Consider the following 17156-nt stretch of genomic DNA (forward strand, 5'->3'; position numbering starts at 1 on the left):
CCTTTAGCCAGCGGGTAGTTGATTGCTGGAGCAGATTTCTATCTGTTCTTGTGGAAATTGATAGCTTAAATAAATTTAAGGCTGAACTCGACAAACATTTGGTGTGACTGGATAGGTGAAATTGGGCGTTTTTGTTTTTTTTTTTTTGGCTGATGTCGTATAAGCTTGCTTTCTTGCATCATATGCCTCAAATAGTGCTAATGCTAACAACCTTTATATCATCTGGAACCTTCAACATTAAGCCTGATATGTCTTCATCAATACCATTAATAAATATAGAAAACAACAATGGGCCTATAACTGAACCCTGAGAGACTCCACTGATAATATTAGTTCATTGATTACCATCAAATGGACACTCTTTTCTTCCACTCAACCATTCCTTTATCCATAGCAGTAAATTGCTCTTAATACCACTCTGCCCTAATTTGTACAGTAGTATTTTATGTGAAGTAGTATCAAAAGCTTTTTGAAATCTGTATATGATATCAAAATTATATTTTGTATCCAGTTCCTTTGTCACTGCATCACAGTATTCAATCAGATTGTCAGACAAGATCACCCCTTAACAAATTCATGCTCTCAGTACAGTATAATTGCATTCATGTCTAGATGGTCCCCCATTACTTCTTTAACCAGTGACTCAGTTATTTTCCCGAGAACAAATGTTAAGTAAATAGGTCTTAGTCTGTTATTACTCATGTAACCCATTGAACCTTCTATTTTGTGAACTGGGGATACATTCAGACATCTCTAATCTAGAGGATATCTTCTCTGAATCCAAGGATGCTAATAAGAGCTGGTGAAGTCTGCATTGATGAGAGATATGCAAATGTGCCCCTATTCACAAAGATTGCTTAAAGAGTGAAATGAATTGCAGACTTGTCAGTTTGACTTTTCTACCGGAAAAATAATGAAGTCCTTGGAGTCCTTAGTAAAGAACATAATACAAGATCATCTGGACAGGTATGGAATTATATGGAATCATAGCAATTACATGGTATCATAGCACACCTTTGTTAAGGACAGACTGACTTGTCCATTTAGATACTCTGAGGTTATCAGTAAAGTATTGGATGGAAGAAATAACTTTGACATTATTTACTTAGATTTCAGTAAAGCTTTTGACACAGTTTCATATGAATTATTATTGTATAATTTAGAGCAATGTGGCATTAAGCGCAAGTTACTGTGGATAGAGGGATGGTTCAGTGCCAGGAGACAGAGAGTGGTTATAAATTGCATTGTTCTTCATCAACTAATGTTATGCTTGTATCATATAGGGCTTGGTTCTTGGCCCCTTTCTGTTTCTGATAATTAATGTTTTTGATACAAGTATTTTAAGTTTTCTGATGACACAGTGGTGGAAAGGGTAGTTAATAATAGTAATCAGAGTATGCTACTTTAACTAGTGTTAGATAAATTATTTGGATAGGCAGAGAAATGGCAGCTGAAGTTTAACACTGGAAAATGCATGATCTTGAATATGGGTAACAATACAGTAATTCCACAATATTGTATCACTTGAGTACCACCAAACTCAAGATTTTAGGTAATGAGGACTTGGTAGTAACTGTATTAAATGATATAAAGTTCTGTAAATAGTATAGGCAGGCTACATACTGTAGCTCATAGGGTTCTCTCAATGATATGTAGGAATTTTTCCAGTAGAGATAAAGAGGTGATTATTCCATTATATAAAGAAATTATTAGGCTGCACCTCGGGTTGAATATTGCATACAGTCTTGGAGACTCCACTTTAGGAAAGATGTGGACTTGTTTAAGAGGTACAGGGAAGAGCAATGAGATTGGTGAAGGCATAAAGGGGTATTCTTATCAAAAGAGATGAGTCTTGTAAGCTAGTGTTTATAAAGCAGGTTATGAGTAAATTAAAATAGATCCAACCAAATTGATCCCTCCAAAAGACTAGGGATTTTTGGTTGTACACATCATGTATGTCATTTGGGTTGTGGTGAGGGGATTTTTATACTTATTCACACAAAATACACAGGGGGCCATAAATTTAAATTGAGACAGAGCTAACTGTAGATGTAATGTTCGAATATTTTCTCTTAGTCACAGTGCAATTGACTATTGGAATAATCCCACTTACTCTTGAGAATTTGGAAGTTTATCTAAATTTTAGGAAGGATTGAATAAATTCTTGAAAGTTATTGTTATTTGGTTTTTTTTAGAAGCATTAGCAACTAAGGCCATATTGCTCTGGGGATATGTGGTGGTCATTCCCTGACCTTTCCGCATCCTCTGTATTTGGTGGTCATGGGTTCGAACCTCGGTCTAATCAAGAAGTGTGTGCTACGCACTGATTCTTGAAAGAAACTGATAAATGACGTGAGGGGAAATGAGGTTCATTACTTTATTTTATTTTATTTTTTAATTTAACTAATTAATTTATATTATTTATTGTATTTTATTTTATTTTTCTGGTGCTGGATTAGCTTGTTTCCTTGTATCATTTTGTCAATTCTAATACTATATCTGTACTATATTTGTACCAAATCCAGAGTTGGAATATGAGAACAAAATTTCTGGGTTATGTCAGAATCTAAATGTTTTATGAAATAAATCTTTTGTTTTCAACTGGATGTGTGTTACTGACCATTATCACTGTTGAAATTTGTACATTAAAATTTATGAAATTTATCTCATTTTAGGTTTTTGGTGAGAATAGATAACACGTTTACATTTGCAGTATATTGCTTCCTAGTACGAACATTTGAAGCACTGGGGACAGCAGCATTTTGCTTATCTACTTATACCATTATTCTAGATATGTTTCCAGATCATATAGGTACACTCTTTGTAAGTTTTTTTTATTTTTTTTTGAAATGTTATTATTACTATTGTTAAGATCAGGTGTTTATTGTTTCATATAGTTTCATTAAATTCCACTTAGTGTGACTTCTTTTAAACCAGTGCATCTATTTCACTGTTATTATCAGTAGTGTTACCGCATCCGGGGTAGCCGATGCGCCAGCACTGGGGACCCAGGGTGCTGGTGTGAAGTGGACCACCGGCCACAGAACAAGCTCTTATAACAATGTTAGCGCATCCGGGGTAGCCGATGCGCCTGCACTGGGGACCCAGGGTGCTGGTGTGAAGTGGACCACTGGCCACAGAACAAGCTCTTACAACAATGTTACCGCATCCGGGGTAGCCGATGCACCAGCACTGGGGACCCAGGGTGCTGGTGTAAAGTGGACCACTGGCCATAGCAATAAGCTTACTATGCCGAAAAGGGCAATTAACATTGGCAAATGGAATGTTCGAACGGGGCACCACGTTGGACAAAAGGAAATCATTGCCCAAGAACTACTTAGGTGCAAGGTATCAATCGCGGCATTATCCGAATTAAGGCTCACCGGGTCTGGAATGATGATCATCCAACCACCAGCACCTAACGAAGCGGTTATGCTATTCTACTCTGGTGGTGAGAAACGAGAAGCAGGAGTGGGCTTTATGGTCGATGTTCAGGCCACCAGTAGTGTGATCGCTTTCCAACCAATATCGGACCGCCTGGCAGTCCTTACTGTCAAGGGCACCATCAAGACCCATATTATCTCCGCCTATGCACCAACTGAGACTAGCCTGGACCCGACCAAGAATGACTTCTACAACCAGCTCCAACATACGCTGGATTCAATTCCACAGACAGAAGTGATCATCCTCGCAGGGGACTTTAATGCCCACATTGGCGTGGACAGATCTGGTTGGGAAACAACAATGGGCAAGTTTGGCCATGGGAAGATCAATGACAACGGACTATGTTTGTTGTTGTCCTTTGCCACATCTAACAACCTGATCATCGGAAACAGCCAATTCCAGCACCCTCAAAAACAGCAACTTACATGGCGAAATCCATCTGGCAAGGACTCAGCAATCCTGGACTACATTCTGATCAACACTCGATTTCGCTCATCACTCATGGACGTTCGTGCCATGAGGGGACCTGATTGCGGATCTGATCACTACCTCATCCGGGCTAAGGTGCAGCTCAAATTACGGCATGCAAAAAGGTCATCTCGGTCAGCCAAGCTGGACTGGAGGCAGCTAATGAATGCTGTCAACAAAGGAGCATATCAGATCGCCCTATCCAACCGCTTCGAGACGCTAGCCGTGCCCGAGGATATAAATGAAGAAGAAAAGCAGATCTCTGATGCCATCCTGGAATGTGCCAAGTGCCCTATGTCCACCTGCCCGACATCGAACGTAATCATGGATAGCAGACGAGTGCCTCGACCTCGTGGACAAAGGGAAACAGGCAAATTTGGTCGACTTTGAACGGTACCGGAAGCTAAACCGAGAAGTCCGACAGAGGATGACAGCGGAAAGAGAAGCATACTGGAACCAAGTGGCAGATGATCTTGAAGTGGCGGCATCCAAGAACGAGTACCACACTCTCTACCGCACCCTCAGATGTCTGAGTGGAAAGACCAAATTGACTAGTGACAACATCAAGAATGCTGATGGGACCTTCGTGCGATCACCGTCTGAACGCCTGCAACGGTGGAGTGAATTCTTCAAAGCATTGTATAATCACGACCACCTCAGGGACTGCCAGAAGCCGCACTATCGATCGATTCCCCTGAAGTCTCCATGGTCGATGTTGAGCCTACAGTAGAAGAAGTGAAAGCAGCCATACAATCCCTAAAGAATGGCCGGGCACCAGGAGTGGACCAAGTCACCACAGAAGCGATCAAAGCCGGGGGAGATGTACTGCTTCGCCGACTACACTCACTCCTCAAAACCATCTGGTGCACTGAACAAATTCCGCTAACATGGAGGAAAGCCATTATCGTTCCGATCCACAAGAAAGGTGATAACCGGGATTGCAAGAACTACCATGGCATCAACCTCCTTTCCATTATCGGAAAGGTCTTTATGAAGATCATCCAGTCAAGGCTGCAAAAACATCGCGAGCAAACCAGTCGAGAAGAACAGGCGGGATTTAGACCCGGGCGAGGATGCTGTGATCAAATCTTTGCCATCCGTCAGCTGATGGAGGAGAGGATCCGGTATGGACAGCGAACCGTCATTGTTTTCATTGACTTTAAGTCTGCTTTCGACTGTGTCCATCGGCCTGCCTTATGGAAACTACTAGAGGTCGAACATGTACCTCGAAAAGTCATCACACTCCTCCAAACTGCATACAGCGGTTTAACCAGCCAGGTGCGCATCCAGAACGATTTATCTGAGGAATTTACCATCCAAACTGGAGTCCGCCAAGGGGATGTAGCCTCCCCGTTGCTTTTCAACATCGTCGTCGACGCCATTATGAAGCAAGCATTCAGAAACAGACGGGGCATACAATATGACAAGGATCACTATGTGACTGACCTGATGTTTGCCGATGATAGTGCTATCTTTGCTGGTAACGACTCTGAAGCCACGGACATCCTCTACTACATTGCCCGCATTGCCCGGCCATACGGTTTAAAGATCAATGTGGATAAGACAAAGGCCCTGACAACGGATGGATCGCAAGCCACCTTCTATCTCGAAGGCATCCAGATCGAGCAAGTGCAGGACTTTAAATACCTTGGGTCACTGGTCCAGGAGAAGAAAGTTGCATCCACCATGGAAATCCACAGCAGAATTGGACAGGCGGCCACTGCGTTCGCCTCGCTCAAATGGTGTCTGTGGAAGAGGACCAACATTTCCTCAAAGACTAAAATCCGACTCTTCCAGACTTTGATCCTGCCCATTCTCCTTTACGGATCAGAAACATGGATTTGTCTCAAGCTAGATTTAAACAAACTTGAGGTAATCCAAATGCGATGCCTGCGACATTTTTTGGGCATCTCATGTCGTGACCGCATCAGTAATGATACCATCTGCACCAGATGCCAACAGCAACCAACCATTGCCGACCAAATCCAGAAGCGAAGGCTTAGATGGTTTGGCCACGTATGTAGAATGGGCATGAACAGAATACCATCCACACTCCTTTGGAGACAACGACCCACCCAATGGAGCATCCAAAGGACCACGCATAGGAAAACGTGGGCCAAGCAAGTGGAAAATGACTTGAAGAGCCGACGTCTCGAAATTAACCAGGCCAGGACTGACGCCATGGATCGTAAAGTATGGAAGAACATCACAGAGCAAGTCCGAAACCCTGTGGCACCTACAGCAGCATACTGGTTGCGTGGCCAACCGCCTCCCTCAGCTGCCAGCTAAGGACCAAGAAGAAGAAGAAGTGATTCTTCATGCAATAAGAATCTGCAGATACAGGAACCACTAGATGGCAGTGATCACAGTGTGCTGAAGTGGGATTTACTCAAGGAGGTAACTACCATCAGGGGTAAAGGGAAGGGTTATTGCTTTCGTAAAGGCCACTACGATGGTCTGAGACTGTATTTAAATTCTATACAGTGGGACCAACTGATGATGTTACCAACAGCAAACTCAAAATGGGAAACATTCAAAGAACTTATCATGGAAGCTACTAGGCTTTACATACCAACTAAGAAATATTGTTCAAGGTTTAGGCCTAAATGGATGTCAGATGAACCAATGAGGCACATGGCAGAGAAGAAAAATGCATGGGATACATATAAATTAACATGTGACACACAGAAGCCTATGACAGATATAAGTTGATCTGTAACCAAGTTACAAAGGAGATTAGACAGGTGAAGGCAGATTACGAGAAATCTTTGGCAAGGGATGCAAAGAAAAACAGCAAGGAGTCCTTTACTTATGTAAACTCTAGAAGGAAGGGGATGAATCAGATTGGTCCACTTGATATCGATGGTTCAACTGTTCATGATCCTGCTGAGGTAGCTAACAAACTAAATCTATATTTTGCATCTACATTCACACACGAGGAGTTATTCAGGAAGCGAAATTCCATAGATGAAGTAAACACTGGCAGTGAGCTAGATGATCTTGTAATAATTGAGAGTAAAGTGGAGGAGAAATTGTTGAAGATAAATACAAGAAAGGCACCTGGGGTGGATGGGATCTATCCAGTTATATTAAAGGAGGCAGCAGAGGAAGTAAGCAATCCGTTAGCCATAATTATGAGAGCTTCCTTGGACACAGGGAAGGTACCCACAGACTGGAGATGTGCAAATGTAACCCCAATTCACAAAGGAGGATCAAAGGCTGACACAATTAATTATAGACCTGTGAGTTTAACTTCTGTTCCAGGAAAATTAATGGAAGCACTGGTTAAAGAAGCAATACAGGATCATCTTGACAAGAATTCTGTTATTAGCATTAGCATTAGCATTAGTAGAGGCATATGATGCAAGAAAGCAAGCTTATTCAGCATCAGCCAAAAAAAAAAAAACACACCACTCCCATTTCACCCCTCTGTTCGTTCGAAATACCTGTCCAGTTGAGCCTTAAATTTGTTTAGGCTATCAACTTCAACAACAAGTGATGGAAGTCGGTTCCACCAACCAACCACCTGCTGGCCAAAGGCAAATTTCCGCACATGTATCCAACATCCGTCCTTCCTCAATTTGAATTTATGCCCTCTGAGGTGATTATTCTGAGCAAGATGAAGAATCCCATTGGCATTGAGCATGCTCAAACCATTCAAAGCCTTATACACCTCTATCAAATCACCTCGCCGGTGCCTAGTCTCCAGACTCTGTAATTTGCAAAACTTAAGCCTTTCTTCGTAAGAGCAACCCTTTGTTCCATTCACTAATCTTGTTGCCCTTCTCTGTACCCGTTCCAGCAGCTCTACATCCTTCTTGAAATGAGGCCTCCAGACCTGTATACAGTACTCAAGTGGCCTAACCATTGCCTTATACAAGGGAATAATCACCTCCTTATCCCTGCTAGAAAAATTCCTGTATATCATTGACAAGACACCATGAGCTACTCTTGCAGCTCGTCTGCACGGCTCAGAGAACTTCATATCTGCCTGCACAATTACCCCCAGGTCCTTTTCATTCTCCACCACTGTCAGTGTAGTGCCGCAGAGTTGATACGTTGCTCTGTGGGTACTGTTTCCCATATGTAGTACTTTACATTTGTCAGTGTTAAACTTCATTTGCCAACTCTCAGCCCATCTGTTCAACCTTTCCAGATCCTGTTGCAGCAGCATAGCGTCAGTAGTGTCCTTAACAACCCTGCCAACCTTTGTATCATCTGCAAACTTGGACATTAAACTTGATATAACATCATCAATATCATTCATAAACACCGAAAACAACAACGGACCCAGCACTGAACCCTGAGGAACTCCACTAATAACATTAGTCCACGTTGAGCAGTGTGGATTACCACTCTCTTTCTTCTGCCACTCAACCATCCCCTTATCAATAGCAGCAATATGCCTCCAATGCGACACTGCTCCAATTTGTGCAGCAGTCTTCCATGTGCAAAAGTATCAAAAGCCTTCCTAAGATCCAAATATATAATATCAAAGTTATTCCCTGCATCCAGTTCTTTTGTGACTACATCATAGTATCCTATCAAATTGGTCAGGCAAGACCTGCCCTTAACAAAACCATGCTGCGTCTGAGCTATAACTGAATTCTTGTCTAGATGATCCTGCAGTGCTTCTTTAACCAGTGCCTCCATTAATTTACCTGGAACAGAAGTTAAACTAACAGGTCTATAATTACTTGTGTCAGCCTTTGATCCTCCTTTGTGAATTGGGGTTACATTTGCACATCTCCAGTCTTTGGGTACCTCCCCTGAGTCCAAAGAAGCTCTCATAATTATGGCTAGGGGTTTGCTTACTTCCTTTGCTGCCTCCTTTAATATAACTGGATAGATCCCATCCACCCCAGGTTCCTTTTTTATGTTTATCCTCAACAATCTCTCCTCCACTTTCCTCTCAGTTATTACAAAATCATCTAGCTCACTGCCAATGTTTACTTTACCTACGTCATTATCCTTCCTGAATAACTCCTCATGCATGAATGTAGATGCAAAATACTCATTTAGATTGTTAGCCACCTGAGCAGGATCCTCAACTGTAGAACCATCAATATCCAGTGGACCAATCTGATTCATCCCTTTCCTTCTTGAGTTTAAATAGGTAAAGAACTCTTTTCTGTTTTTCTTTACATCCTTTGCTAAGGATTTTTCCTAGTCTGCCTTTGCCTGCCTAATCTCCTTTGTGACTTGATTACAGACCAACTTATGTCTATCATAGGCTTCCATGTCACCCATTAATTTGTATGTATTCCATGTATTTTTCTTCTCTGCCACATGGCTCATTAGTTCATCTGACAACCATTTAGGCCTAAACCTTGAACAATATTTCTTAGTTGGTATGTAAAGCCTGGTAGCTTCCAAGATTAGTTCCTTGAATGTTATAGCTCAGACACAGCATGGTTTTGTTAAGGGAAGGTCTTGCTCTTATGGAGAGCAAGACCTTTCCTTAACAAAAGGTTTGCTCTTTGGGTTGCTCTTTCTTCATAAGAGCAACCCAAAGGGTTGCTCTTATGAAGAAAGGCTTAAGTTTTGCAAATTACAGTGTCTGGAGTCTTGGCACCGGCGAGGTGATCTGATAGAGGTGTACAAAGCCTTGAATGACTTGAGCATGCTCAATGCTGATGGAAGTCATCCTCTTGCTCAGAATAATCATTTGAGAGGGCATAAATTCAAATTGAGGAAAGACAGATGTGCAGAAATTTGCCTTTAGCCAGCGGGTAGTTAGTTGGTGTAACAGACTTCCATCCCTTTTGTGGAAGTTGATAGCCTAAATAAATTTAAGGCTCAGCTGGACAAGTATTTTGAACGAACGGAGGGGTGAAGTGAAAGGGTTTTTTTTTTGGCTGAAGCTGCATAAGCTTGCTTTCTTGCATCGTATGCCTCTACTAATGCTAATGCTAATCACTGCTGATGACCAGATCAAGAGTATTACTCTTGATGTGGTATTAGAACCTATAGTGCTTAGTACCGTGCTTGGGTTGGAGGTTAAGAACACTAAAGAAGATATTTGTTGATATTAGACTTGAACTTCTGTTGACAGTAATTTTCAGGAAGTAGGTACAAAGGAAGGTTGTTCCAGAAAGTGGCAGTTGAATGAATAAACGAGGGAGATGAAAAGTTGGTTCTGTGAGTTTGAAGTTGGACGGTAAATGGATGTTGGCTGGTGGCGGCACATGTTCGGATTGTTTTGAAAGAGAGTGCTGGATTATAGAAGCCAATTCCAAAGAACAGTGCCCATGGAAGTATCTGTAGAAAAGGCATTCAGCAGAAACAGCACATCCATGAGATAGCGAGTGGAGAAACTCAGTTAGAGAAGAGTCATTAATTAAACTAACTGCTCTCTTCTGAATGGAATCTAGAAGCCTCAGAGAGATTTTGTGAGCACTACCCCAGATGTGGGAACAATATTCCATGCTAGGTCGGATTTGCGATTTATACAGAGTGAACAGCTGTTTGGAAGAAAAGTAACACCGAGAGCGAAAGAGAAAACGAAATTTTTTAAATGCAGAGGAAGCAATATTTGTAATGTGCTTGTGCTAAGAGAGATTAGAAGTCAAGGTAAACCCCAAAAGAGATATATCATTTTTCGTAGAAATCGGAGTGTCACAAACGATAAGCATAGGAGCAGAAGAATCCATTTTGCAAGATATAAGACAAGACTAAGTTTTAGAAGGATTGAAATCAACTAAGTTGTCTTTTCTCCACTGAAGAATTACTTGGAAATCAGCATTTAAGGAATTGGTAGCGGATATTCGAGAAGTTGAAGTTGATTGAGCAGGGCAAGGTTTCTCAAAAAGGAAAGTGGAATGCAATGTGCTGTCATCAGCAAAACTAGGGATAGGATTTCCAGTCAATGGAATAAGTCATTAATATACAAGAGGAAAATAGTGGGGGAAGGAACTGAACCTTGGGGTACACCAGCATTAGTGGAAAAGTTAGAAGACAGAGCCATCTACCATCACCCTCAGTGAGCGATCAGAGAGAAAACTGGATAACCAATTGCAAAAAAACAGTTGGCAAACCATAAGATGGAAGCTTGTTTAGGAGACCTTTATGCCAAACACAATCGAAAGCCTTTGACATGTCAAGAACAACTGCTAATGTTTCCCTGAACTGTACCATTGTATTTGTCCATAAATGGGTAACATTAGCGAGAATATTACCAGTGGATCGACACTGACGGAATCCATACTGGCCATCGTTGATCAGACGGAAGGTTTCTAGGTAGTTTAAGAGTTGGTGGTTAATTAATTTCTCCATTACTTTAGAAAGAGTAGAAGTAATTGCAATGGGACGATAATTGGATAGGAGGGATTTGTCACCCTTTTTAGGAACTGGCTGGATATGAGCAAATTTCCAAGCGGAAGGAAAAACACCTTTGGAATAAGAAAGTGAAAAAAGGCGGCAAAGAATAGGAGTAAGTTCAGGAGCACAGGTTTTGAGAACAAGTGGAGAAATACCATCAAGACCTGGAGCTTTCTTAGCATCAAGATTTGTCAAATTCCTTCTGACATCCTTTTGATGGAAGACCACAGGAGGCATTGAATGGAGTGGGTTGGGAATGGTGGGAGGTGTTTTACCAAGATCATTGATACAGCAGATGGAAGAAAAATGGGATGCCAGCAGGTCAGCTTTATCTTTGATGAAGTCACAACAGAACCACCTGGTTTTGACAGAGGTGGGAGCAGAGAACTGCAAAATTGCGGCTAATAGCTTTGGCAAGAGACCAGAATGGTCGGCTACCATTAGGACAAGACGCAAGTTTTCAACTCTTAGTCTGTTAAAAATCTAGTTTGGACTGATTAATAACTGCTTTATAATTGTTGTGAGCTTTGGTGTAGGCAGAAAATGAAACTGAAGAATTAGAAACAAGCCAATTACGATATGCAACATTCTTCTCTTGAACAGCCTTAGCACATTTATTGGAAACCCAAGGTTTAGATAAAGGACGAGATTTTAAAGTGGAGTGTGGAATAAAGGATTCCATTCCTACAAGAATAATTTCACTGACACGATCTGAGCAAACTTTGACATCAGAAGTTTTGAAACAGTAATCCGACCAAGGGAAAGAATAAAGGAAATCTTGCAGGTCATCCCATTTTGCATTCTTGTAATGCCAAACAATGTGAGGTTGGGAATAGCCATGATATAAAGGTTCCATTGGAGAAGAGACAATCACCAAGTTGTTACCTCAAGTCCCTAAAGGACCACTCACTTCGACTGTGTACTTAGAAGGGTTGTTTGTGAGAAAAGGATCAACCGTGTTGGCTGCATGGTTAGGATTGTCCTGTGTTCTTGTAGGTAAATGAACAATATATGCAAGGTCATTAGTAATTGCAAAAGCCTTAGCATCTCGACCAGCTGGGTCGGTGTGACTTCAAAACTGAAGCCAGCTGGAGTTGTGAACATTATAATCAACAAGTTAAATTACCTCACTGTTAGGAAAGTAGGACTGGAGAAAGTTAAGTTTTAAAGGGAGGAAGTCAAAGAGCTCCAAGTGGAGTTGGCAGAATGGTAGAGACAACAGATGTATTTGACCCAATCAGGTAGAGAGATTTTAAGTCAGAGAAGATCGAAACCAGGATATTCCAAATTACCAAGTCTCTGACAGGGAATATCGGAACAGACATATGCATAAGTACCACCTTTGAGGCAAAAGGAATCATACAGCGAATAATATGGGCAACTGAGACGAGCAGTGTTCGAATCAACCGATAACTGAGATTCTGTCAGGAAAAAGTACATGGGGGTTTAGCAGACTGCAAGTCGAAATGGACATCGTTGAGATTAGAATTGAGACCACATATATTTGTGAAATGAATTAGGAAGTGCTTGGGAAGTTTAGATCTTTTCGCAGATAAGTTTGCTCTATTAGTTTGACAATTCATGGTGCATTCAATAGTAAGAAAAAGTGGGTGGGACATGGTAAGAATATACCCAGATCCTTGACATAACGTGGCCTCAACAATGCCCTCCATATACACACACTACTCGGACTTCTTCCAGTCACTATCTGGCAGAGTTGAGGCAGCAAGATTATAAACTAGCTGATCCGGAAGACTCCTAAAGAGTTACCAATAGTTTCGGTCCGGTGTACTAACTAGTGGCCGCCTGCGAATACCGTTTTAGAGCTGTAACTTTGAAATGTAAGGAAGATTGTATCTCACCATGATGTTCATCATTACCTCAAAAGTCATCAGTCATACTGCATGATGGAAGAGATGGGGAAGGGTTTACTGGAACTTAGCTCTGGAGACTAAACATGGGTTCCACCACTTCAAGCCTCCAATAAGCAAAGTGGTTGTCATTCACCAGTCGATGAGAGTCATCTACCACCTAGTATTGCCTGGTAACATAGAGGCATGGCATTCCTCCATGTGTTGTGGGTGCCACATGTCTATCCCTGCTTACATTGGTTCACCCCTGAGTGGTCACCCACAGTGTGCATGTGCATGGACGTTGTATCCAGCGTTACTAACAGTCCCACCATCGTGAAGGTGCAAGCAGAGGATTTGTCTGTCATGGACCATCCAGTCTTCGCAAAAATTGGGTCCACTTGACTTGAAAATCACTGGAATATCAGTTTCATCAGCATTTTAGACTCCCATGTAGCAAGTACAGCTTGTCTGGCATATCTGAGAGATATAGTTGGTATAGCATTAGTAGAGGCATTTGATGCAAGAAAGCAAGCTTATGCAGCATCAGCCAAAAAAAAAAAAAAAAAAAAACCACTTCCACTTCACCCCTCTGTTCGTTCAAAATACCTGTCCAGCTGAGCCTTAAACTTATTTAGGCTATCAACTTCCACGACAAGGGATGGAAGTCTGTTCCACCAACCAACTACTCGCTGGTTAAAGGCAAATTTCCGCACGTCTATCCTACATCTGTCTTTCCTCAATTTGAAGTTATGCCCTCTCAGGTGATTATTCTCAGCGAGAGGAAGAATCCCATCAGCATTGAGCATGCTCAAACCATTCAATGCTTTATACACCTCTATAAGAGCACCCCTTTGTTCTTCGTAAGAGCACCCCTTTGTTCCGTTCACTAATCTTGTTGCCCTTCTCTGTACTCGTTCCAGCAGCTCTACACCCTTATTGAAATGAGGCCTCCAGACCTGTATACAGTACTCTAGGTGTGGCCTGACCATTGCCTTGTACAAGGGAATAATCACCTCCTTATCCCTGCTAGAAAAATTCCTATATATCATTGACAATACACCATGAGCTACTCTTGCAGCCCGTCTGCACTGCTCAGAGAACTTCATATCTGCCTGCACAACCACCCCCAGGTCCCTTTCATTCTCTACCACTGTCAGTGTAGTACCACAGAGTTGATATGTTGCTCTGGGGTTGCTGTTTCCCATGTGTAGTACTTTACATTTGTCAATGTTAAACTTCATTTGCCACCTCTCAGCCCATCTACTCAACCTTTCCAGATCCTGTTGCAGCAGCATAGTGTCAGTAGTGTCCTTGACAACCCTGCCTACCTTTGTATCGTCTGCAAACTTCGACATTAAGCTTGATAGGTGATATACCAAGAGATATAGGTGATATAGTTGTACACGTTGGCACTAATGATATTAAGAGTAGGAGACCAGCGGAATTACTTAACAAGTACAGGTCCCTGTTGAAAAAAAGCTGTGAATTAGGGTTGAATTTGAAAGTGTCTGCAATTCTGCCCAGACACGATAGGAGGGAGTATATCATGAGAACCCTGTCGGTCAATTCAGCCCTGGAAAGATTGTGCAAGGCTCAAGGGGTAAAATTTTTTTCAGCCTGGTCTGTACTTGTTAACAGGAGAGACTGTTTCTACAGGGATGTGATATACTTAAATAGAAAGGGTGCAAGAATGTTTGCTGATGCTATCGAGGCAGTGTTAGGTGGGTCGGAAAACTGCTAGATTGGGGGGATACAAGTACTAATAGATTAACAGTAGCCACTGGCAGAGGTGAAAGTGATTCTTGCACTGCTTTTATTGGAATGAGCCACAGCCTGGAAAATAAGATGCATAATATTTCAGAGACTGCTGGGAATCACTGGGGTACAAGTAAACACATGGGTTGTGTTAGGGTAGCTAAGAAAAAGAACAGGTGCAGGTATACTTGCGTGTACAACAATGCTATTAGTTTAGTAAATAAATTTGATGAATTTGAGGTATTGCTCAAAACATCAAAGGCAGATATTGTGGGGATTTCAGAGACGTGGTGTCCCACAGATATAAGAAATGCAGAACTGGAATTTGGGGAGTACAATGTCTACAGAAAGGATAGTCAGGATTGGAAGGGAGGAGGGGTTATGCTATTAGTTAAGAAATACATAAAATCCAAGGAAGTGAAGCCAGTCAACATCACTGAACAGTGCAATGTCTAGCCAGTTTGGTGTGACATAAGCATTGGGAGATCAAAATTGAGAGTAGGAGTGTGCTATAGGCCTAATGACTCTGATGAGTATAATAAGGAACTGCATAGAGAAATAGAGTGGGCCAGTAAATCAGAGAGTCTTATAATGGGGGATTTTAATTTCCCAGATATTGACTGAAATTTTGGGGCTGGTCACTCACACACTAGCAAGGCTTTTGTGGATTTATTGGATGATTGTTTTCTACATCAGCATGTTCGGGAGGCACCTAGAGGGAGTAATACTCTTGATTTAATTATCAGTAGTGATTCTTCATGCATTAAGAATCTGCAGGTATATGAACCACTAGGTGGCAGTGATCACAGTGTGCTGAAGTGGGATTTACTCAAAGAGGTAACTACCATTAGTGGTAAAGGGAAGGGTTATTGCTACGATGAAGGTGACTACGATGGACTGAGACAGTATTTAAATTGTATACAGTGGGACCAACTGATGATGTTACCAACAGCAAATTCAAAATGGGAAGCATTCAAAGAACTTATCTTGGAAGCTACTAGGCTTTACATACCAACTAAGAAATATTGTTCAAGGTTTAGGCCAAAGTGGATGTCAGATGAACTAATGAGGCATATGGCAGAGAAGAAAAATGCATGGGATACTTACAAATTAACACATGACATAGAAGCCTATGATAGATACAAGTTGATCTGTAACCAAGTTACAAAGGAGGTTAGGAAGGTGAAGGCAGATTACGAGAAATCTTTGGCAAGGAATGCAAAGAAAAACAGCAAAGAGTTCTTTACTTAGGTAAACTCTAGAAGGAAGGGGATGAATCAGATTGGTCCACTTGATATCGATGTGTCAACTCTTGATGATCCTGCTCAGGTAGCTAATAAACTGAATGAATATTTTGCATTGACATTCACACATGAGGAGTTTTTCAGCGAGGGGAATGCCAGAGGTGTATTCAACTTTGGCAGTAAGTTAGAGAATCTTGTAATAACTGAGAGTAAAGTGGAGGAGAAATTGTTGAAGATAAATACAAGAAAGGCACCTGGGGTGGATGGGATCTATCCAGTTATATTAAAGGAGGCAGCAAAGGAAGTAAGCAAACCCTTAGCCATAATTATGAGAGCTTCCTTGGACTCAGGGGAAGTACCCATGGACTGGAGATGTGCAAATGTGACCCCAATTCACATAAGAGGATCAAAGGGCGACACAAGTAATTAGAGACCTGTTAGTTTGACTTCTGTTCCCAGAAAATTATTGGGGGCACTGGTTAAAGAAGCACTGCAGGATCATCTATACAAGACTTCAGTTATAGCTCGGACACAGCATGGTTTTGTTAAGGGGAAATCTTGCCTGACCAATTTGATTGGATACCATGATGCAGTCACAAAAGAACTGGATGCAGGGAATAACTTTGATATTATATTCTTGGATCTTAGAAAGGCTTTTGATACTGTTGCACATGGAAGACTGCTGCACAAATTGGAGCAGTGTGGTGTTGGAGGCAAATTGCTGCTATGGATAAAGGGGTGGTTGAGGGGGAGAAGACAGAGAGTGGTAATTAATGGACACAGCTCATCGTGGACTAATGTTATTAGTGGAGTCCCTCAGGGTTCAGTATTGGGTCCATTATTGTTTTCTGTATTTATAAATGATATTGTTGATGGTATATCAAGCTTAATGTCCAAGTTTGTAGACGATACGAAGGTTGGCAGGGTTGTCAAGGACACTACTGACACTATGCTACTGGAACAGGATCTGGAAAGGTTGAGCAGATTGGCTGATAGGTGGCAAATGAAGTTTAACATTGACAAATGTAAAGTACTACATATGGGAAACAGCAACCCCAGAGCAACGTAGCAA

At 41.6% G+C, this 17156-nt stretch overlaps 1 protein-coding gene across 1 annotated transcript in view; it reads left to right on the forward strand.

The window, feature by feature from the left end:
- LOC150077724 (MFS-type transporter SLC18B1-like) overlaps positions 1 to 17156 on the forward strand; it is a 199517-nt gene that overhangs the window by 41286 nt on the left and 141075 nt on the right. Inside the window, exon 4 of the mRNA XM_090385227.1 lies at positions 2676 to 2823. Within this exon, the coding sequence (XP_090241353.1) occupies positions 2676 to 2823 (148 nt within the window). The remainder of the gene's footprint in view (positions 1 to 2675; positions 2824 to 17156) is intronic.

The sequence above is a fragment of the Mastigoproctus giganteus genome, chromosome 11 (genome assembly GCF_048544385.1).
Source record: "Mastigoproctus giganteus isolate SK-2022 chromosome 11, ASM4854438v1, whole genome shotgun sequence".
NCBI classification, from domain to species: Eukaryota; Metazoa; Arthropoda; class Arachnida; order Uropygi; family Thelyphonidae; genus Mastigoproctus; species Mastigoproctus giganteus.